The 24,637-nt window shown below is 32.5% G+C and overlaps 3 protein-coding genes across 4 annotated transcripts in view; 1 reads left to right on the top strand and 2 right to left on the bottom strand.

Annotated features, from left to right (window-relative positions):
* Positions 1-24,637, bottom strand: part of LOC126878485 (cytotoxic granule associated RNA binding protein TIA1-like) — a 383,419-nt gene that overhangs the window by 143,990 nt on the left and 214,792 nt on the right. The window lies entirely within an intron of this gene.
* On the bottom strand, positions 18,560-23,132 carry LOC126878484 (uncharacterized). Of its 2 annotated transcripts, none has more exons than XM_050641235.1 (2): positions 22,807-23,132; positions 18,560-18,834 (listed from the first exon to the last, which is right to left on the bottom strand). In XM_050641235.1, the coding sequence occupies exons 1-2, from the start codon at positions 22,861-22,863 to the stop codon at positions 18,577-18,579; spliced, it is 315 nt and encodes a 104-aa protein (XP_050497192.1). In that variant the 5' UTR covers positions 22,864-23,132; the 3' UTR covers positions 18,560-18,576. The 2 variants fall into 2 exon arrangements, with proteins under 2 accessions (XP_050497192.1, XP_050497193.1); XM_050641236.1 differs by lacking the exon at positions 22,807-23,132 and adding an exon at positions 18,890-19,735.
* LOC126878483 (uncharacterized) lies at positions 23,197-24,087 on the top strand. The gene is made up of 2 exons (XM_050641234.1): positions 23,197-23,332; positions 23,537-24,087. Exons 1-2 carry the CDS (start codon positions 23,238-23,240, stop codon positions 24,033-24,035), a joined length of 594 nt encoding a protein of 197 aa, XP_050497191.1. The 5' UTR covers positions 23,197-23,237; the 3' UTR covers positions 24,036-24,087.

The raw sequence follows: 24,637 nt of genomic DNA, 5'->3' as shown, positions 1-24,637 counted from the left end.
ATATGGAGGTGAAACATGGGCTTTAAACAACAATATAGTCCACAAACTTCAAGTAACTCGGAACGGAGAATGCTCAACATTGAGCTCAGTGGTCGCAAATCCAATGAAGAGATAAGAAGACGATCAAAAGTAACAGATGTAATCCAAAAGATTGCCATGTTAAAATGGAACTGGGCAGGACACACAGGAAGAATGGAAGACAACCGTTCTCGAATGGCCACCAAGGGCAAGCAAAATAAGTAAAGGCACACCTCAAACAAGATGGATTGATGACATAAAGCGAATGGTTGGCCACGAATGAATGGAAAAAACAGCAAACAGATATGAATGGACTAGGGATGGCGGTTTTTGACAAAACACCGGTTTTCGGTTATACCGGTTTTTTTGCTTACGGTTTAACCTAGCGGTTATAACCGGTCAAAAAAACCGGTTTTTGGAAAAACCGGTTTTCGGTTTTTAAATCCAATAGTTTTTAAATCCAATATTTTAAATCCAAAGTTACATTTACAATACACTTTAGTTTGCGATACTCCATTCGACTCGATATCAATATGATCAAATTTAGTAGATACTATCGAAAGAACATGTATTACTTTTAACACGTTTGTATATTTGTAGAATAGGTACATTTTAACTCATTTAATACTTCCTGTATGAGTGTATCGTTTTGAAAACGTAGCGAAATTCTTGGAGATTCGTATTCGTAATCAGTAATTCGATATTCATAGTCAAAGCATTATTTTTGGTAATCAGAAAAAATCATTCACCCACTTTCAATGTCAAGAGTTAAGTGTGAAAAATAGATGATGTTTGCGTCTAATTCAACCAGATCACTTCTTATGTAAATATTATGATTAAAAATACCTTTTCAAGGAAATATTATAATAAAACTTAATACAGTGGAACCCCGATAAGTCGGCCCCCGATAACCCGGAAGTCCGGCTAACCCGGACCGATTTTCATCAGACAAAAATTTAACAAATAAACAATTTAACAATTTTATCAAATAAAAATGTATGTAGGCCAAATAATATTTCAGAGATAATGTGTATTTGTGTAATTTGAACACATAAGTACAATAGTAAAAATGATTCATGCACACGGCGGCAGCCAGAGCGACCGTCTCAGCTTATCGGAAAGAACAGACACCTGTCTGTATTCCTTTTTCTTTATTTATGTCAAACTGTCTTAGCATTGTTTAAAAAAGACGTGACTATTTAAAAATTATTGTATTGTGTGTAGTACAGCCTATTAATCACTTCCGTTCTGTAATGTAATCGTGCTTCAGATTGTGTTTGCTTTGTCTACGTAATGGTAACAAAACGTAAAAATGTTGCAGTGACAATGGAAAAGAAACTAGAAACATTATTTAGGATTGATAAAGACGAATCTTTAAAATAAATTTATTGCAGCATCATAATATGATATTATGCTACCATAGGTCTGGATCCCGCGTATGAAAAAAAAGTTGATTAATAGCAAGCTAAAAATTTATTAATAGCTTAAGGGTGTCTAGTCGGATAAACTTTGATATATGAGAACACTGGAACAGGGGCAGTTTTAATTGTGGAACAGGTCAAAAATTTGGAACGGTCAGAACACGAAAATGGCACATTTGTTTTGTCCGACAGAACAGACATAAACTCTCCGAACAGAGATTAAACTCTCATGCAAAAATCAGACTGCTATTTATCCCCTGTCATAATTCCTGTCATTTGACATATTCTACATGTTCCACTCATTAAAACGCCAATTTGGTGATAAATAGCAGTCTGATTTTTGCATGAGAGTTTAATCTCTGTTCGGAGAGTTTAAGTCTGTTCTGTCGGAAAAAATACATGTGCCGTTTTCGTGGTCTGACCGTTCCAAATTTTTAACCTGTTCCACAGTTAAAACTTCCCCTGTTCCAGTGTTCCCATATATTAATGTTTGTCCGACTAGACACCCTTAAGCTAATAACAAATTTTCAGCTTGCTATTTATCAATTTTTTTTTGTACGCAAGATCCAGACCTACCATATTATGGTGTCGGTACATCTCTACAGTATGACTGAGTTTTTTACCAAGAAATGAACAAAACTCTACACTCTATACAACTATACGTAATTTAGATGTGTACTGTGCATATGTGTTTCATGTTTTTGTAATTGTAATGGAGGTTATTTATTAATTTTTACTATATTCTCCGGCTAACCCGGATTTTCGATAACCCGGATCGGCCGCGGTCCCGATTAATCCGAGTTATCGAGGTTCCACTGTAATTGTTTCTGGTTGATATGAGATTGCACTTTCAGTTTGCTTCTATATTTTATAAAATAAAATAAAATTTGATTTATGGTTTTGTTTGGAATAATTACTTGAGAATAATAATTATGATTGGGATCCAAAATAATACCTAACCTAATCCTAATCACCGTAAAAACCTAATAACCGGTTTTTACTTTAAAAAGAAAAAACTGGTTATAACCGGGACAAAAAACAACCGGTAAAACCGGTTATTGCGAAGTAAAAAAACCGGTTTTAGGTTTAAACGGGTAGGTTTTTCCCATCCCTAGAATGGACACATCTACGGGAGACTTACATCCGACGATGATTAAAATAGCTGTTGATGATGATTGAGTATTTTACCGACTGAAAGTAATAATAATGATAGCTTTGTCTGATCTTTTTGGATATTTATAAACGGTGAAACAAAGGGTGGATAAACACAATATTTTTGTTGTATAATTCTTTTCGCGATATATTTATGGTACATTCCATGTCAAATCACTCAGGCAAAAAATTTTGGATCTCCGATTTGTCTGAAAATTGGTATATAGCTTTTGCGGGACGTAAAAATAAGATATTTAAGGTCAAAAAATCTTCTTCTTCTTTTTTTCTCAAAATGTTATTTTATGTGATTTTACAGTGATTTGGTGTTTATTTAAACAAATTTGCAATTTCTATTGTAAAGTATCAATAAAAAACAAAATATTTTAATAGAAGGGACTTAAAAATGTCATTATATGGCATTATAACAAGTTATTTTGATTCAAAACAAGTTTTTAATCAAAATATATAGTGTAGAAAACGTTAAAATATTGTTTTTAACATTTTCCCCCATTCCCAAAATACATCATCACTGATTTGGCTGAAAATTTGTCTACAGATTGCAAAACATAGGACTTTAAGTGGTTAGAAGGATTTGAATTATATTACAATACCAAAAAGTTACATGTAGTAATATCAGACTCAAAAGTATACTCGTATTAGCCCAGTCGGGATAGCATTTGACCTTGCATGCCGAGCTGACCAAAATTTTATTTTTCTAATCTTTAGCTGAGTTAATAGTAGCCTAAATTTAAAATCACGAATGAATTCCTCCGTTATGTTAGCCGCCGTCTTGATTTTAAAGGAGAACCTGTTTGGCTCAATATCTCCTCCATTATTAACTTTTCGACAAAAATGGTAGGAACTGAAATTGTTCCAAATAAATCGTATTTACAATTATTACAATTTCTTTTTAACAATTTTTGTCGCGAGGTCGATATTTTCGAGTTAATTTTACTTACAGTAGATGCCTATATTTTTGACTATTATATTGCATGTAACTTTTTTGGTATTGTAATATAATTCACATCCTTCTCACCACTTAAAATCCTATATTTTGGCTATCTGTATGAAAATTTTCAGCCAAATCGATTATGAGGTATTTTGGGAAAGGAGAAAAATGTAAAACGTAAAATTGTAAAATTTTAACGTTTTCTACACTATAAAATTTGATCAAAAACTTGTTTTGAATCAAAGTAACTTGTTATAATGCCACATAATGACATTTTAAGTCCCTTCTAGTAAAATATTATGTTTTCCATTGATACTTCACGATAGAAAATGCAAATTTGTTTAGATAAACACCAAATCACTGTAAAATCGCATAAAATAACATTTTGAGAAAAAAAGAAGAAGAAGATTTTTGACCTTAAATATCTTATTGTTACATCCCGCAGAAGCTATATACCAATTTTCAGACAAATCGGAGATCCAAATTTTTTTTTGCTCTAAAATTGAATGATTTGAAATGGAATCACCCTTATCCATTCCGTAAAATACGGAGCATAATCTTTTAATTACAAAAAAAAACAACAAACAGATTTAAAAACACAGTTATTAAATTTGGTACAATAATGCCCATCTTTAACTAACACTTGTGCTTTTAAAAATTCTTATTCTGCAACTTTGAAAACTCTCAATATAAAACTGATCATCCCGAATTGTTAGTTTTCTGTTTAGAACTTTTGTGAACTTCTGTAATAGTACGGGAGATAAGGTTACATTTGAATGAGTATTTTATTACCGATTAAAAGTAATAATAAAAATAATTTTACTACGAGTGTAGAAAATGTTCAACTAAAAGTAAGAACAGTTCTTACAACTATACAAAAACATTACCGCGGTATCAAGGACAGAGAGATAGATATAGATCGTAGAGATAAATTTGCAGCACAAAATACAGCAGTGGCACTGTTGTGCCAGAAAATAGCTGAGAGGAAAACTGACATGCTGTTTATTTAAGAAACATGGGAATGGGAATTAATTTTGAGACACTAAACAACCTGTAAATTCTGTAGGATAAATAATTCAGCGGCAACTCCAAGCTGCTCTTACTGGGATAAAGACAGTAGTAATTAACAAAGAATACGCAGAGATATCTGCCTCGGAAAATGACATTGGGGCAATAAAATATGCCATAACTAAACTTGGTCGACGAGACTTGCACACCTCGTTACGAAGGTAATTGACTAGTGGATCAGTTGATACGTGGTAACGAGGAGCCTTTTAAGCTACAAATGACTTCTTAGAAGAATAGGCGGAATGGAAGGTCGTTAAAGCTGAAGGATTCCCAAAATCCATGCGCGTGCTGATGAACTTTCTAGAGCTAGAGTATATAAATGCGAATCTGAAGGTGCTATTGGTACGAATTGGAAAACAAAAACATGAACTCAGGACCAATCGTTTGGCGATTCTGGTTTCCACATTAACAGCTGACGGAGGACTACCCATGACTCTCTGGCTTGATAAATAGTTAGAAGAAGGGCATAAAAGGCTTCAACCGAAGAAGAGCTTCAATCGAAGCCTTCTAACATTATCTCGTCAGAACAGGGCAAAACAAAACAGGTGGTAAACATTGGGGACACAAAGCCTGTAAATATTACTTCCAAACTGCAACAAGCTGAAAGGGGATCTATACAAGGGGAAGACATTACAAAAGGGTCTGTTGGGGGCTCCAAAATAAATGAAAAGATCAACTTGCAGCACAAAAACAGCATCGGAATTACTGTGCCAGAAAATATCTAAGAGGAACACTGACATGGTGCTTCTTCAAGAACCGTGGATAAATGAAAATAAAATACGGGTACTCAATGTTAAGGACTTAGAAGTAAGTTTGAGAGTACCATATACGAAACATCTTGAAACTTTTGTAGGTCTGACCTTAACCTGAGACTAGTTATGGAGCTCTGTAGGGAGACATGACAGCTGCCAGAATTAAACTAAACTCTGATGCGTCGGTTATAGAGATGATTATTGAGTCTCTTTACTTTCCTATTGATTGTAAGGAACAACTTCCAGTGACTAATTAAAGAACCTTCTAGAATATACCAACAATGAGCGCATAGACAAAAAGGACTTACGAATAATAACAAACCTTTACTGGAATCAAAGAGCACAAATTGTAATAGATAAAGAACCCAGTCCAGAAATTGAAATCACGACAGAAGTTAGAGAAGAAGTGAAATCAGGGATATATTATGGCTCCATTACTCTTTAATGTATATAGTGAAGCCATTTTTGAAGAAGCATTAGTATTTCAAAGTGAAGGAATAATAATTACCGAAAGATCTACGAGTATTAACAACATAAGATATGCTTTGCTGAACAACTCCAACTACTACTAAACAAAACAAACAGTTTCTGTGAAGAATATGGAGTAAAAATAAATATAAAAAAGACCAAATACATGATAATAACCAAGAAAAAAAACATACAAACAAGAATACATTTGGGAAATGTTCCGATAGAAAATGTTGATAAATACAAATACCCAGGAACCTGGATCTCAGAGAAAAATGATCAAACAACAGAAATGAGGATCAGAATAGAAATAGCAAGAAAACCGTTTGTAAAAATCAAAACAGTTCTCTGCAACAAAAGAGAATGAATTGGATTGGATTGGAACTGAGAGTAAAAGCTTTGAGATACTACAATATGGACTTGAAAGCTGGACATTGAAGCAAGACCACATAAATAAGTTACAGTCATTTAAAATGTGGTGTTACAGAAGGAATCTTAGAATAGCATGGACACAGAAGAAAACGAAGACGGAAGTATTGCGAGAAATGGGTAAAGAATGCGAAATAATAAACACAATAAAAATAGGAAAGGTACAATATCTGGGACACGTAATGAGGAGACAGCGGTATTAAATGCTAAGACTGATAACATAGGGAAAGATAAGAGGCGGAAGGAGTATTGGAAGAAGGAGAGTGTCGTGGTTGAAGAATTTAAGCGACTGGTTTAAATGCAGTTCTATCTCTTCAGAGCAGCGTTAGATAGAGTAAAGATAGTGATGATGATATCCAACCTCCGATTGGGAGACGGCACTTAAAGAAGAAGAAAAAGCACATAAAGCTTATTATTAAAGTCGACTCCAACGCCCAACAAATTATATGGGGTTGCGAAGATACAAACAACAGAGATGAGTTAATTATTTGACATCGTTATGACACCGATCCATATAGATTAAGACAATTAAAGCATGTTTGAAGTCAAAATAATAATTAAGGAATATGAAGAATCGCTGAGTTGGAAATCCTTGCAAGAGGTATAAGAAGACATGGTTAAGTCATGTCTGTGAAAGACATTAAGATCAGTATTACGCAAGACATAAAGTTCAGTAAAAGTAAAAAACAGAGACGTACTCTCAATCATTTATTGTAACTTCCGACGACCGGTTTCGCTCTCTAAAGTATGTAGAGCATCTTCAGGTCAACGGTTACAAGTCACTTTTAGAGAGCGAAACCGGTCGTCGGAAGTTACAATAAATGATTGAGAGTACGTCTGTTTTTTACTTTATTTAAGGAGAAATGTTTAACTTCACATAAGGATAAAAGGAAAGAAAATGATGTGTAAGTAGTCACTATTGATTGATAACCCTGCAATCATACTTAGAGTAATCCATTTGTTCAATTTACCAAAGATAGCTCACCTTTTCAAAAACAAAAACCAGCAGTGCACAATGAATTTAAAATAATTTGTTTGTTATACATTTACTAGAAAAATTAAATGCTCTTTTACATAGGTATTAGGCTTAATATAAATGTTACATTTGCAGGAGATTGTAACTCAATCTTGTTTCTAAGCTTTTCATTAGTGTAATACATTATTGATGATGATTTTTGAAGCCAAAATGTACGATTTAAATCTAAAATTGATTGAGAACATTGTATGACTAAGTTTCGTGCGGAACAATTACGGAGTAAGCAACGGAGCATTAAGTCTTTATAGACCAGGACATTTAGCACTAATAACACCATAATAAATCGATTTTTAAATACAGCATCTAGAGACTTGCAACCTTTTGTATTGTGTATGCAAAAGTATACATTGCAAGTGTGATGCCTGAGGAAATCGGAGAAAAGAGGATATGGGACTACTGACGAGGAGGAAAAACCCTCCGAAACCGGTATAGACTCTTCCTACACTCTCCGATTTAACCAGAGTATTATGCAGCTGCTGCATTTTCGTGTTGCAAAGAAATTGAAAATGTTTATATATTTTAATTCATTTACTCTTTTGTTGAGTACTAAGAAATCTTTCTTGTTGGAACTTTTACCACGCTGAGCGGATGGGTTGTGAATTATTTAAAATTCTCTCATCTTAATTTCCTCGGCATCCTGTATGATTTATAATTTTTGAAAATCTCGGGAGGTTGTAACCAAAGAAAGTATTCCACCTGTTGTCAATCTGGTGGTATGGGAACTTACTTTATTTTTCGGTAGATGGCTCTAGTACATCCGTGACATTTCGTTCTTTGCAATTCGGAAAGGCCCAAAGTGTGATGCCTGGGGAAATCGGAGAGAAGAGGATAGGGGACTACTGATGAGGGGGAAAAATCTCCGAAACCGGTATAGACTCTTCCTGCACTCTCCTATTTAACAAGAGTATTATGCAGCTGCTGCATTTTCGTGTTGCAAAGAAATTGAAAATTTTTATACATTTAAATTCATTTACTCTTTTGTTGAGTACTAAGGAATCTTTCTTGTTGGAATTTTTACCACGCTGAGCAGATGGGTTGTGAATTATTTAAAATTCTCTCATATTAATTTCCTCGGCATCCTGTATGATTTATAATTTTTGAAAATCGCGGGAGGTTGTAACCAAAGAATGTATTCCACCTGTTGTTAATCTGGTGGTCTGGGAACGATGCGTCTGGTTGTATGGATCGTTTTCTGTGCTACTTCGATTGATAACTTACTTTGTTTTTGCATTGTGTTCGAGATGACGTCAGGAAAAAGTCTACAATAGAAAAATAGTTGAAAATGCATAATTGCATTTTAAAGTGCATAACATGCATCCAAAAGTGCATAAACATGTCAAACTCGGTACCATAACATGACTGCGCTATCAGAACCGACCCCTGGAGCACCTGGTGTTCAGGTTCACGGCTAAGGCACGTCATCTGGAGTTTCGAGAATTTTCGGCATTAAATTGATGCAAACAGATTATGAGGGAGGGGGTAGAATCTAGGGCCACGTCATCTTTTTTTGGGGGTTCGAGGGATTTCGGCACTAAATTAATGCAAACAAAAGACACGGGGGTTTTCTGGCTGAATAAGAATAAAATATAAAATGTTTTTAATCGTGCTTCAGTTTCATAAAAATATATTGTACTAGTTAATAAAATTTCACAGCAATAAAAATAAACATTCTAAAAGTTGGACCGCGTTATGTAATAGCGGATTAAGCGCCAAAATGTAGTTTTGAGATAAATCGGTTTAAAGATTTTAAATTTGTTTTTATAATAGACTTTTACATGTGTTTAAAATTTTTTAAAAATAATTTATATTTTAAAAGTTATTCGATCAAATGTCGCTTAATTCGTTAATGATTTTTTAAGATATGCATGAGTTAAGATCCGAATACCGGATTAAGAGACATATTTGGCGCTTAATCTGATGTTACCTGACAAAGGATGTCTTTTAATTCGATATCTTAAACATTATTAAATATGTTATGTTTTGTAATAAAGAATTAACCGACTATTCGTGGCGCTTGATTCGTTATTACACTTACAAAGATGCGGATTTTTGTTTATGACAATGGATTATGTACCATTATTGGCGTTTAGTTCGATATTACAAATCCTAGTGTGAGATTTTTTTAATAAAATAAAAAATGTCGCTTAATACAGGCATTTAAAAACAGCTTTTTTTTTAAATTTTTTTACAAAAAACATATTTTTATACATAGATTTGCACCCTTGCTGCAAGATGGCACTAATATCTCGATTTTGAACTTTTGGCGGTTAATCCGTTATTACATAACGCGGTCCAGTTAGCAGTAACTGCAATCACACCGCCTTAGTACCATCAAGAATTTATGTAGATATTTATCGCAACAGAATTCCGTAAAGTAGAATAAGCTACGAGCGGGAATGAAAATCATAAAAGTTCCTCGCACAAGACTAATAGTAGTCCATTACGGTTGTGCTGTCCACGTCGTTACTCAAATTTGTAAATATGTTAAAACCCATAAACTCAGGGGTTCCACAAGGTAGCGTTCTTGGACCAGTATTATACCTTTTGTATACATCTAACATTCCAGAGAGAGAAAACATTCAACTAGCCACATTTACTGATGATACAGCAGTCTTAACAATAGGAATAACTATAAAAGAATCTACGGTAAACCCAGCGCCGGATAAAGAGGCGGGCGAGCCGGGCGGTCGCCCGGGGCGCCAAATTTTGAGGGGCGCAACATTTTGAGGCACGCCAATATAAAAATAAAATATTTTACATATTAACTTTGAACATTTTTCCTAATATGATTGAATAAATCTAGTATTATTTAATTTAAAAGAAAACTATTTCTATCTATAGTCAGAATTCATAACTCAAAATAAAGATTAATAGATTAACCAAAGCCCACCATTAAAAATAATGCAACCTAAGAACTGTTATGGCTTGTATCTTGTATCACTCATACAAAGTTAATGCAGACTGCAGACAAATTCTTTTACGATCTAAAAAGTTTGTTCATTTTTTTAAAAGGTCATTTGTCACGTATAACGTATGTCAACGATCTAGTTAAAAATAGAGGAAGATCAAATTTTAAATTATCAACAAACTTAAGAATAGTCAGCGATAGTATAATACTGGCGTTAATGTTATACACTCATTTGTTAAATAATATTTAGTCTTTCTGTAAATTTGCAATGGCGCGCGCGCTTTGTGAAATGATTCTGTTTGGCCAAATTATTCTTTTTATGTTATATAGATTTAGGTAAGTTGCTATCAACGTAATAAAAAATAATAAATGTCATGAGGTAAACGACGAAAATTTTGAACATTTGAAGTGATTTTTTAAAGTTATTATTCTTATCGGTCTTAGTAAATACATTATTATCTATTCTTTCATTGAAAAGTGATTTATTTATTGTTTTAAATTTTTTTACCAAACTATTACTCTTGACGATTAGGAATGATAAGTTCTTCTTTACCTATATGAATCTACAGAAACCTATTTCGAGTACTTTGTAAGAGTTAAGATGTTTTATTTTTGCACAAAAACGGCGGGTCGTATGAAAAAAGGGTAGATGTTTTGTCACAAATTAAACGAGGAATTCTAAAATTATTTTTTTTAAATATCTCAGTAGCGTACTATTTTTTTCAAATGCTTGATTTTTTATCAAAAAATGCGCAAAGAAAGATTCCAACACCTCGTTTCTCGGAAATGCGTTTATAGAACAAACTTTCATTATTTTCTCAGGTAGGATTACTCATTAAAGTTTGTCGCACTTATTTAGAAACACCCCGCGTCCTTTCTAAGGATTTCCACAGTTTTCAGAGTATTCCTTCACTCAACCGTTTTCTCCAGTTCTTTCTGTTTTGCCAGTCCCCTTCCCGCAGATTTCTTCTTTCCATTGCTTCATTCACTTCATTGCTGTTTATCCAACGTTTTTTGCTCTTCTTAGTGCCAATACCAGGTTAATTGCTTCTGTTATATGTAGTACATTATATCTGAATTCATCCCCATTATTCTCTTAATACCTTTGTTATTTATTCTATCTCTTTTTGTTACTCTGCAACTTCGCCTTAGGAATTCCATCTCTGTTACTCTTATTGTGTTTTTGGTTTTCTTATTTATTATACAATTTTCACACCCATAAGTCAGGATACTTCTTGTCATAGAAGTTCAATTTTTGAAGAGACACTTCGATGTCTTTCTTCCATTGTTTTCCATAGCCTTGGTTCTAGGTATCGAGTCACAGGCCTACTCATTATTATAATAAAACAATTAATCAATGATTTTCAATTGAATTTAGATGATTGTAGATTCCAAGGATATGACAACGGCTCTAACATGAAGGGAAAAAATTAAGGTGTACAAGCTCGTGATTGCAAGGAATATTCTCGTGCTTTTTTTATACCACGTGGATACCACTCCCTCAATTTAGTCATTGGAGATGCAGATTGTGCGCATGCAGTGCAGATGCAGATTGTGCCCATGCAGTGCGCACAATCAACATCTTTTTTAGTATTGTACAACGTTTATACACATTGTTTTTTTCTGTTTGTTGACAATATACATTTATCTTTATCTTCTGTTTCCCTCCTTCGTCGCTTGAACTTCAAATGCGCTCGTTATGCCATGCCATATGTTGCATCAGTTATATATTATAAAATATATTTGAAATTATGATTTTTTGCTTTTTTTACTATTTATTATATTTGCAGTAAATTTGTATTTTAGTATGAAAGGGCGCCAAATTCTGTTTTGCCCGGGGCGCTCAAAACCCTAGAACCGGCCCTGGGTAAACCTACAAAATGCAATTAATGACATAGGACGCTCGTCAAAAAAGTGGCTTATAAAGTTTAATGACCACAAATCAGTTCATATTAACTTTACTAACGAGAAAATCAGTTATCTCCCAATTATCTTAAACAACAGTATTGTTCCAAATTCAAACGGAAGCAACATGTTAAAAAGAAAACTGAACAGTTGAGGATACAGTACAAAAATAAGTATGAGCTGATAGGTAGGTACTCTCAACTTTTCAGCCAGAACAAAGTACTGATTTAAAAAAGATATTGAAACCGGTGTGGACCTATGCTAAAAAATTATGAGGCTGTATCTAAAAAGCAAGTATAGAAGACTAGAAACGCACCAGAACTGAATACTAAGGAATATTGTTGGTGTTCCTTGGTATGTTCGGAATGAAGATTTACGTAGACACCTTAATGCTAAATCTATTCCGAATGAAATTAAGAAAGTCGTCAGGAGACATGAAGAGAGGCTCCATAAGCATTCCAACTACTAAGTACTTCAACTTCTTATCAATGAACCCTAGATGCGAAGGCTCAAGAGGATTAAACTGTTCGAACTTGTTTAATGTAAGAAGTTGTGTAAGGCTTAGTTAGTGTTGTACATTGTAGTCACAGTTAATGCAGGTAGTGAAAAGCGGAGTCAGTACTGTGCTGTGTAGGCACAACAAAGAAGTGGGGATTTCATGATAAAAAAAGCTAGCATGGCCCAGGTGATATCTAGATTACAAACAATTTTTGGAAAATTAGGTTAAAGAAAAAATGCTGGTTAATCTTGTACATTAGGTGCATTCTTATTATTTAAAATAAAAAAAAATTGATAAGATATTGTAAGAAACTCCGTATCTTTATGTATAATTTTTCTGCTTTGAAAAGTCCTCTATATAGACCGTTGTAATCTTTTTTCATAAAAACCGTCCTATCATGCATTTCCAAATCGAACATAGAAGAATTTTTTATATTATTAAGTACGAAAACAAAATAATTTGTTCAATTTACGTTTTGAAAGCGATTCCGACGTGAAAATAACAATCAATGTCAGATATAAAATGTTTTTAATCGTGTTTCAGTCCCATAAAATATACTAGTTAATAAAATTTTACAGTAATAAAAATAAGCATTCTAAGTTAGCAGTAACTGCAATCACACCGCATTAGTACCATCAAGAATTTATGTAGATATTTATCGCAGCAGAATTCCGTAAAGTAGAATAAGCTACGAGCGGGAATGAAAATCATAAAAATTCCCCGCACAAGACTTATAGCAGTCCATTACGGTTGTGCTGTCCACGACGTTGCTAAAATTTGCAAAAAGATATGGCGGATCTTGTGATTTCCCAGTTGGACGATGCATACGCGGCAGATATAGTCAAAATTGTAAAAAACGGTCTTAGACGCAATTTTATATTTATTTAGTAATATTTCTTGAGAATTTTTGTTGCTGTAGGTGGTGCTAGTAGCAATTTTTATAGTCGTTAATAATAAAAGAATATTGATGGAATTTTACATACTTTATGGAATTACTATGGAATTAAGTGTCACTATTAGGGAATTTATGGAAAACAATAAAAATACTTGTCAAACTTTACAAATAAACCTTTGGATAGATCATGTTTAGAAAAGAAACTATTATTGCAGCATATTTAAAGATATAAAGAATATAATTATAAATTGTTCTGAAGCTATCTTCTGTGGTAATTTGGATTTTATAAAAAAAAACAGCCAGAAAACTGCAGAGGTATAAACTTGTTATAAAGCATACCTAAAACATACAAGGGAGCGTTCAAGTATTACGTAACGCGATTTTTGAAGATTTTTGACCCCCCTCTCCCCATGTAACGCACCGTAACGTTTTTCTGTACCCCCTTACCCCCCTCCACCTTCCTAAACGTTACGTAACACACAAGTGACCATTTGAACCTAAATGGAAAACTAGGTTGCGAAAAGTACCGGAAACTCGGTAAAAGAACTTTGTTATTATTTTAATCTCATTTGAGGTAATAATAAAAACTTACAATCATCATCCAGCCTTAAATGTCCACTGCTGAACATAGGCCTCCTCCCCTCGTTTCCAACCACGTCTATCCTGCGCCGCTCTCATCCAGTTTTTATTTAGCTTTCTTACGTCGTCAGTCCATCTTGTAGGCGGTCGACCAACGCTTCGCTTGTCTTCTCTTAACCTCCATTCCAATAACCTTTTGTCCATCGCCCATCTGTCATTCTGGCTATGTATCCTGCCCATCTCCACTTCAACCTGGCTATCCTTTCGATGACGTCAGTCATCTTTGTTCTTCTCCTGATTTCTCCGTTTTTGATTTTGTCTTGCAGAGTTATTCCTAACATTGACCGCTCCATTCTTCTCTGCGTTACTCTTAGTTTGGTAGCCGAGGCTTTAGTTAAGGTAAGTGTTTCTGATCCGTACGTCAAGACTGGGAGGACGCACTGATCAAATACCTTTCTCTTTAGGCATGTGGACAACTCACTTTTAAAAGTTTCTCTCAGTTTTCCAAATACTGCCACCCAAGAACGATCCTTCTATTCAGTTCATGTGTCTAGTTATCCGTGCTAATCGTAATTTCATGTCCCACGACATGAAATATGTCCAAAACTTACAATAATAATCTTTTATTACTAATTTTACATTTATATTTTCCCTACTTGGCCCCATCCTTACATACATTTTTGGCTTCATCCTTTATTGTTCTTCTCATGCATTTTTCTATTTTATCTTTTTTAATAAAAGCTTAAAATAAAATAACATATTTATTATTTCAACATTTTATTTTGTTTTGTAAAAATTTTTGTATAACAAATAATATACGATGTTGCCAGTATTTTCGGAAAAATAGTGAAAAAAATGTGTAAAACTTTTTTGTTCTTCAACGCCCTGTATCGTGAAAAAGCATGCCGTTTCAAAAATGAATTAGTAATCAAACCCCAATTATTTTTCAATTTTTCACCTATCCTAGAGATCGTGTTACCTTTTTCTGAAACACCCTGTATATATAAGAAGGCACTTATGGAATAAAATTATTTCTGTCCTTGTTTGAAACAATTTTAAAAAACGCTGAGACCCGTAGATTTTCATGTATCAAAATGTGTGCTTTTTAAACATAAATTTAAATGTACAGGGTGATTCACGCAAGCCTACCGTAGTCCATAAGCTTTATTTTTAATGGAACACCCTGTATAGTTTTATATTTTTAAAAGCTGCTTAACAATCTGATTCCATGGTCTTTATGAATAATACAGGGTGATCATTTAAAATTATAACATATGGAAACCACTTATGGAATAAAATTGTTGTCATGTGTCATTATTTTAGAAAATTATAAAAACGCTAGGATACGTCAACTTTTAAATTCAGCTATGGACTATTTAAACATAAATTTAAATATACAGGGTGATTCACTCAAGTCTAGCATAGTCCATTATCTTTAATTTTAATTAATCACCCTGTATATTTTTGTTTTTAGAAGCTGCTTAACAACCTCATCTCAAAAATGTGTATTATGTAGGGTCTATTATGAATAATGCAAGTGAAATTTTGAAATTATATGTAATTTTCGTCAAGATATTTCACATAAACTTTTTTTTTATTGGCATGGACTTTATGTCAATCAGCCAGTCACAACATGACTACATAACAACACATAAAACTTTGAAATTAATAATTCAGGAACCACACCTTAAAATAATGGTTTTATTTTTTTAAATATCTATCAATTTTCTAAACTAAGTATCAATATATGTAGTGGGTTTTGTATTTAATGCTTTTTATTTAAAGACATTTTTAAATAATTTAACCGCATTTGCGGTAATAATAAAAACTTTTTAGACTTTTTGAGGTAATGATAAAAACGACATTTAATTAATTAAAGTATTATATAATTAATTAACTTTAACAACACTGACAAGAGCAATACATACGTTTCTGTGTATTACGTATTTACAGAACACTGAGAAAACTAGACTGCATAATAAAAACTTCATAAAAAGAATAGACAAACGATTTATGACTCTCTCTTAAAATTTCTTTGGTCTAATCGCATCTGTAACTGTATCTTTTCAGCTTTTGTTCTCCAAAAAGGTCAATTATTGCAAACATATGTTACTGTTCTTGATCTGGTGACAAATTTGAATATTTTTCACTTGAATAGATACTAGATACCTATATTGTCCTATTGTAGTTGTAGAAGGGCCGGAACATGAACGGATCATAAGGGGCAATATAATACAATCTAGGGGTTCTCTGTAAAATATAAACGAAAGTTGCAAAGTTGGGAGATTTTGATTCCGTAGTCTTTTTTATTTACATAAGTTAAAAAACAATGTTACGTAACGCGCTGTTCGAACCCCCCTCCACCCATGTAACGCACCGTAACGTTTTACAATACCCCCATCCCCCAAGCTGCGTTACGTAATACTTGAACGCTCCCCAACTAAAATTTAACAAGAACTAATGAATCAGAGGATAAATTTAGCGGATGAACAACAAAATTTTCGTACTGGAATATCGTGTACATATGCAGTCTTAGTCATAAAGCAAATTACTGAGAAATCACTAGAGTATAATAGACCAGCATTCCTGTGTCTGATTGACTTCACGAAAGTATTTGATAGAGTTAGACTCAAAGGTGTAATCCATCTTCTGTATAATAGAGAAGATCCCCTAAATATCATAAAATATATTGAAAACATCTAACAAACAACAAAATGGAAGTCAAGAATAAATGGACAATTTACAGAACCTATAGACATGAGCCGTGGAATAAGGCAGCGGGACTCATTGAGCCCTGTTCTCTTTAATTTAATCATGGATAAACCAATCAAAAGCAAAAGAAGAAGGTAAGTGGAAAACAAAGAAGTAGAAATAGTCTGTTATGCAGACGACACCATATTAATAGCAAAAGATGAAGACAGTCTGCAAATATTAGTCCACAGATAAAAAAGAATTTAATATGACAGTCTCATCTTAGAAAACTAATAAAATAATAATAATAAGCAAAAAACCAATCAGATGTAAAATAGAAATTGATTGCATCAGTATTGAACAAGTAATAGAAACAAAATACCTTGAATTACACTGTCCAGCTAAGGAGATCTTGACAAAAAGTGAGAAATCAAGTAGAGAAAGCGAATAGACTGGCAGGATGCCTTAATAACACTATGGCGAAACCGACATACTAACGTTGAGATGAAGTCAAAAATATATAAAGCCAGTGTAAGACCAATAATGACGTATTCATCAGAAACAATACCCAACACAGTCACAACATAGAAACTACTGGAAACGGCAGAGATGAAAGTACTAAAAATAATTACAGGAAATACACTGAGAGATCGAAAGAGTAGTGAAGGCAATAGAAGAAAATGTAACGTTCAGATTATAAGCGAATGGACACTAAATAGAAAAAAGAATGCAATAACCATGTAAGCAGAATGGGGAAGACCCGTGTGGTCAAAATAGCAAGAGATAAATCACCAATTGGTAAAAGAGTAGAGGCGGATTTCGTAAAGAATGGAGTGACAACCTTCCATAGAAGTATCATTCCGCCAATGAACAAGCAGAATTGCTTATAAAGAGGAAGAAGAAGGAGGAGAAGAAGTGGAGGAAGAAGAAGTTATCCACAAAACTGGTGGAACACCTTTTTAATCAGTAGATAAATTAAACTAATAGAACTAACTTTAATTAGCATCAGTATTATACAAGTTGATTTTAAACAAATCAATATATCTTTAGGAGAACAAAGACCTTCAATTCCTGCTATTCCTGCCTAATTAGACCAGTAATCACATATATGGTGCTAAAGTAATGTGTCTGATACAGAAAGTGAAAGAAAGATTAAGAATCTTAGAGAGGAAAATAATTCGGAGGATAGCAAGTCAGTAGTATAGCAGACGGGGTTCTAACTCACTTTGGTAACCTGTCCATCAGGGTCTCCGAAGCTGATGGACAGAAGAGCCTCCTTTGACCTTGGGGGTGTACAAGAATTACAAGAAGTGATCGTCAATGACCAGAGGGTTGTAAGAAGTGGTCGCTTATCTCTACATCTCTTCTTCTTTCCCGAAGAATTGTCACCTTGTCACCTGTCTCACCTGTATTTTCTTTGTCTTAAATGTTATGAAGAAGTAAAAGAAGCGGTCGGCAATGACCAGAGGGCTGTGTATTTGACCACCTTGTATATCGAGTGCAAAACTCATCGCTTATCGCTTCATCTCCTCTTCTTTTAGTTAAATTTGTACAGGGTGATCGAAATTTGAGACTTTAAAATTGTTTTTGTAGGTGTTGGTGAGTAAAAAAAAGAACTTGTGTGACTTGCTTAGTCGTATCCAACCCAGCCTAGCCTAGCCTAGCCAGATAGAAATGTTTTAAATTTGGAACTTAAAGAAAAAGCAACGTACCAAATCTAAAAGTTTATTATACAAGATCGATCAATTTACATTTTTTTTTTTGAGGAACTGAAAGAAAAAACAACGTACCAAATCTAAAAGTTTATTATACAAGATAGTTTAATTCATAATAGTGATACACAGCTATGTCGTTCCATAAGGTTGTTTTAATATCCATCCAATACGACCACGTCACCTGATCAATGTACCGGGCCCAAATTAAGTCGTCTCTGTGTAGTGGATGGTCATCTGGTATTTGGGCATTGTAATTTTTTCTATAATTAAAATCTTCATCGGACAAAATCTCTTCTTTAATTTTAAGTACACCCACACCAGAAGCTGGTAATGGTCGATGGATTAAGGGCTGAAATAATAAAAAAAATTAATCACTAATAGATGAATATTTCGTACTAGTGTACCTTTTTATGAATCAGGCATAGTTTCATAACAATACATATTAGTGTCCTTGTGAATTTCTAAGGATCTGTCACAAAAACAAAAAAATCTCTTACAATCAAAACATGGTATTGTTCCATATGTTTTTGTATCCCAGAAGATTGTAGGTAGAGTTTGAGGTATTATGGTTTTTTCAGTCTTAAATTTTAATTTTACAAATCGTTTTTGGTCTATGAAAACTGCCTCCCATTTATTTAATTGAGACTAAAATAAAAAGGAGCTTTATTTAAAAACATATTTTATTCAATGTATAAATACCGTACCAGCTGAGCTTCGTGTTGAGTGGCTGTAGATTAATTAAAAAACGATTTACAAAATTTTATAAAATAATAATAATAAATTATTTATCATTGAAACCCCATGGAAGAGTGTCAGGGGATAAATAATTTATTATTCTCTTATCATCGTATGGACTGAGTGCTACCTTTATTTGAGACATTGTATAAACATCATGCTTTTTCGAAATGATTGAATTTTGGTAAATTTCCACTATTACTTTATTAAATAAACTTGCATAATAATCATCATATGACAGTTCTTTTAATGCAGATTTTTTGATTCCTTTAGCCTTTTTTATTTCCGCTTGCTGATTTAAAATTTTCATAGTGTACATTTTCGAACGTAATCCTATGAAGTGTGTCATCAATTCCCCTTGGTTCTCATCTTTCATGAGACCTAATACTTTTTTATTCCGTAATGGAATACTATATACATTATCCTCTTTGTAGTCTGATGTGTCAAATTTGTCAATATCTTCTTTAATATGTTTATATAAATCATCAACAAAAAACTGATATATTAAACTATCTGTATCGGTATATAACAATTTTGCTTGATCTTTAAATTTTTTTATGACATAATTATAATGAAAGTCATATAAAATGGTTTTGGAAATATCCAAAATACACATCCCTATATATATTGGTTTATTAAAATTGACTTTTTGTTTTGTCATTTCAATTATTACAGTCTGTTCATCGAAAATAGTACAACTATGAAAATTAGGTTGTGAGATATAGAAATTTGCTCCATATCTTCCATTATATTTGTTAACAATTTTTATTTCTCTATGTTTTCTTACATTTTCAATACTTTTTCCGTAAGGGGCATTGATAAAAAGTTTAAATAAGTTTTTTTCAAATTCATTTTTGCTTTTCTTTCGCAAGTCAATGTTTAGATCAATATATTTTTTTAACCAAGGGGATTGTTTAAATTTCAAACATCGATGAATTTTTATTATTTTCAAACCTAAGCTAACAATCTGTTTCAAATATATATAATGAATAACATATTTTTTTTTATCGTATAATGTGGTTAATAATTTAGGAATTGTTGAATTAGAAGATGGTGGGATTATGTGTTCAGGACAAAGAGGCAAATCTTTATGTAAATTAAAAAGTTCTTTTGGATATTCGATGTCTATCTCAAGTATGTATCCATATTCTCCATCATTGGGACAATCTAATATGTTTTCCTTATAAATATCAGTCAAATTAATCCATTCAAAGCCTGCATATGGCAACGCGTAACTCATCGCTGTACCATAAAGATTATTAAAATCCCAATATATTAGATAAGAGACTTCTTTATCAGGATTGTATTTATCTTTCATATATTTATTATTAGCTTCTCCATATCTATTACTACATTGTGAAACTCCTCCTCGTTTTGCTTTTTCAAAAAACAAAACCATCTCACTCTCTCTTAATAATTCCAATTCGATATTGGTTACTTTTAACATAGCATCAAAGGCTAATCCTGGTAAAGTATAATAATGAAGACTATCCAATCCATAAGTTTTTAAACACATAGATCGAAAATTCTCAAAAATATCAGTCAAAAGTAGTACGTCTGTTTTTAAATACAATTCTGCATATTCCTGCAGGTTTTTTATCTGAAATCTAGTCCAAACGTTGCAGGCATGTTGATAGTCCTCTTTAGTAATTCCCTCGTTATTGACTTTACTATAAAAATCGTCAATAGATGGAAGACAAGTGACCTGTAACTTCTCCCAACTGTCTAAATACTCATAAGGGAAAATACCCTTTCTTTTAACCAAATTAAACTTCGAATCATCATTAAAATATCTGCGTGTAATATTTTTTTGGTTATCATCTAGATATGAGGAAAGTTGATCTAATGAACAAGACATAAATCTAAAGGAATCAATAAATCTAAAACTAATATTAGTGCCATGGATAAATTTGGTAAATGATATATACCTCTCTTTGTTTATCGGTAATAGTGATAGATGTCCTTTTATATCAGAGTTAAGACTTTTAATTAAAAAATGGGCGTCGTAGCCAGAGAGATTATGAAATGTGACAGGAATTGTGTACGAAGTCCTATAATTACTGGAATTAAAATCTTTCTGTTCTTTATCAGTTAATGTTATAACTTTTTGAAATTTTTGAAATAAATTTTCTCTATATATTTTCCAAGCAATCTCTTCCAGTTCTTTTACAAACCATGTTTGACAATCACGACCCGTATATATTTTAAAATAGGATAAAGAATCATCATAAGAACATTTAAAATAATAAGCTATACTGAAAGCTTCATGCTTTTCAGTGAAACAAGTTTTCAAATTAATATTATTATTACATTTGGTAAGAATACTTTCAAGATCTGCATATATAACGAACGGAACACGTTCTTTGTGATTAAAATTTTTAAATTTCATTATATAATTTTTTTCGGTAGGTAAAACCATTTTAACAGAATTTAGCTTAAAACAATCGTCTAAATGATTTTGTAAATATGTCTCACTACTAAAATGATTAAAACATCGCTCACAAAACCATTTTTTATTTCGAATGTTCCCAATGTTTTTACCACATAATCTTGAAAAATGTTTAATATAAGCAAAATGAAATACCCTCTGTTTTATGTCCTCCTCCTCATCATTATCATCACTTACACTATTCTCCATGGCATTTAATACAAGTAGATTTATACGAGGAGAAAAATTTGTCTGGCTAAATATCAAAGGTAGAATTTCGTTTCTTGTTCCTAATGTAAAGACATTTATAGCAAGTTTATTTAATTTTTCAAATTTTGGAATATCTTTAAGATCAATGGGAAAACTGATGTTATTAAAGTTTAATATTTTACTAAAGTGAGGATAGGATGATGTTCGGTCAACATTTTTTGTGGCAGGATGTAAGGCAGCAACAACGGACCAAAGAAAACAATAAGGATCAGAATTCCTAACATTAATTACACTTCTAGTATTTTTTATAGACTTAGGTAGCTCAACGTATGTTGAAATACCACCAAGTAATGGATCATATTTGTTTATATTAACTTTTAAGTTTAAAATGTGAGATAGTGCCCATCCACTGTCTTTTTCTTGAAAATCTTCAAACTTTCTTAAAACTCGATCTATACAATTGATTTTATACCAATCCTTTATGTTTGTATTTTGATCAATTATTTCATTTTTCGTGGAAAAATGTTTAACAGACGTTTCCCCATCTTGAGGTTTGATGAAAAGTCCATAAAAAATTACATTAACTTTTAACATACATGAAACTAAATTTTTCTTAATTTGAACTGAAAAACTTTTAAAAGCCTTTTCCATAAATAGTTTGGGGTCTTTATATTTTAAATTTATAATAACGCCTGTCTTAACTCTGCTATTAAAACAAGATTCCAAATCCTGCCACAATAACCCTCTATTACTATTTTTTCTAACATGTAATCTGTTTTTAAAATTTTCTACATAGGTTTTAAGGATGGACATGTTCGCCTCTACACAATGAAAATTTCTAATACAGGTAGCCCTATTTTTTATACATTTTTTTAAAAGTAAAATTTGTTTTTTCAAATATTTTATATATTTTTGTAAATCAGTTTTAGTTTTAATTAATCTACTTACTGTTTCAATCTTCTTCACCATTTCAGTGGAAATTTCATCGATCACTTTAGCACTCATGTTGACCAAAACGTTATACAGACCAAACCGTTATACCAATAAAATCCTGTATTTATGCATTTCAGAAAAAAAAAATACAGTGACGCATTTCTACAACACGCTATTCAACGTGATTATATTATCGAAAACACATTGAAGGTTAACGCTGACGTTAATACATTTTTAAGTCAAATAGTTCACGAAAATACATTATATGCAGATAAGCACATTTTATTCAAAATAAGCAAAGTTTGTAATAATAAACGTTTTAATGATAAACATGTTTTCTGCATTTCAATAAAGATCAAATAGGTCAATTTCTTACTACTTAAACTCGTGTAATTTTAAATGAATCCATCAGTTAGTCAGTAAACGAATAACTAAACACTAGCAAAATGACCGGAGTACCTTGTCAATTAGTGATTATTTCCGAGGATCCAGATAACTTACCAATAAAGGACGCCTTTGTTATTGTAAAGCAGTTATTTATGTAAGTATTTTACTTATTTAATTTTTTATTTGTTCTACATGATTTTATTTCGTCTGACTGTTTAATTTTTTTTTTATTATGAATATTTTATTGGAGCATTATAAGTTATTCCAGATCATTACATTTGTAAATTTTATGTTCTGATTTGATTTCTGATTTTCTTTGAAAGACTGTTGGTTGATTCTGTTTTTTTTTTTATTTCAGATATGGTGTAGAGGATGTGTCACTTAAGGGAGATAAAATATTTGTCAAACTATCGTACTCACCTAATAATAAGACATTAAAAAAGAAGTTTGGATACCTTCCAATAAGGTATATGAGAATTAAAATAGACAACGAGGAGGAGTTCCATGTACTGGAAGATATCTGCAAAAGATACCGCTTCAACCTTCTGGACGATGAGGTGGAGGAATTTGAAAGGTACCAAGAAAAAAAACAGCTGGTGGGTATAAAGCGACCATTTCTTTCTCCTCCTCCTCCTCGTCCTCCTTCTCATTTTGGTCACTCTTCTCTTCTACCAATGACTTCATCTTCTACACCAACGAATTCAACTGCTCCACCAACGAATTGGGCAACAACATCAGCAGAATCACCAGCAAAAAAACAAAAACGAAAAATGACGAGGACGACGACATCACAAAACCCAGAGGAGGTACTAGATCTTGACGAACTTAATATAGATCATTTCCTGAGTCAGAAATAGAAAAATTGGGAAAAAGTATGTAGATTTATTAAATAAAATGCGTTTTTAATTATTATCTCTTTTATTTCTCATTTACACCTTTTACTTGATTAAAAAATAGTGATCAATCTTTTTGCGATATCGACCATCATTTATGTCGCTATCTTTGAAAATGGATAAGAATCCGTAATTTTCATTCCAACATATTGAACATATTTTTTTTAAATCTTCAAAAGTCATATCTGTTCCAACGTGATCGTTGTAAATGTGTTTTAGATTTAAATCGTCTTGTTTAAATACAATTAAAATATTTGCATTGTCTCTTATAAGATGCTTAGGTATTTTTGCATAACTCTGACTCAAATAAAATGGATCCACCTGAGAATGTCGAGACATGCTAAAATATTCCCGAATAACATCTTGGTTGTCACACGCAACATCATCAAAGATAAAAATGGAATTGGGCTTCGCTTCAGATGGGTGCATTATATCAGTACTTCCACTGTAAGTATAATATCCTATTCCTTTAATTGGTTCTAATAAAGTTTCTAAATATTTGTACTTTGGTTGCATTAATGATTTTGAGTAAATATACACATTTTCAAATTTTACTCCATTAGCAT

The sequence above is a fragment of the Diabrotica virgifera genome, chromosome 10, assembly GCF_917563875.1.
Source record: "Diabrotica virgifera virgifera chromosome 10, PGI_DIABVI_V3a".
Taxonomy (NCBI): Eukaryota; Metazoa; Arthropoda; class Insecta; order Coleoptera; family Chrysomelidae; genus Diabrotica; species Diabrotica virgifera.
The sequence above is the reverse complement of the archived record's forward strand: the minus strand, read 5'-3'. Positions and strand labels throughout refer to the sequence as shown.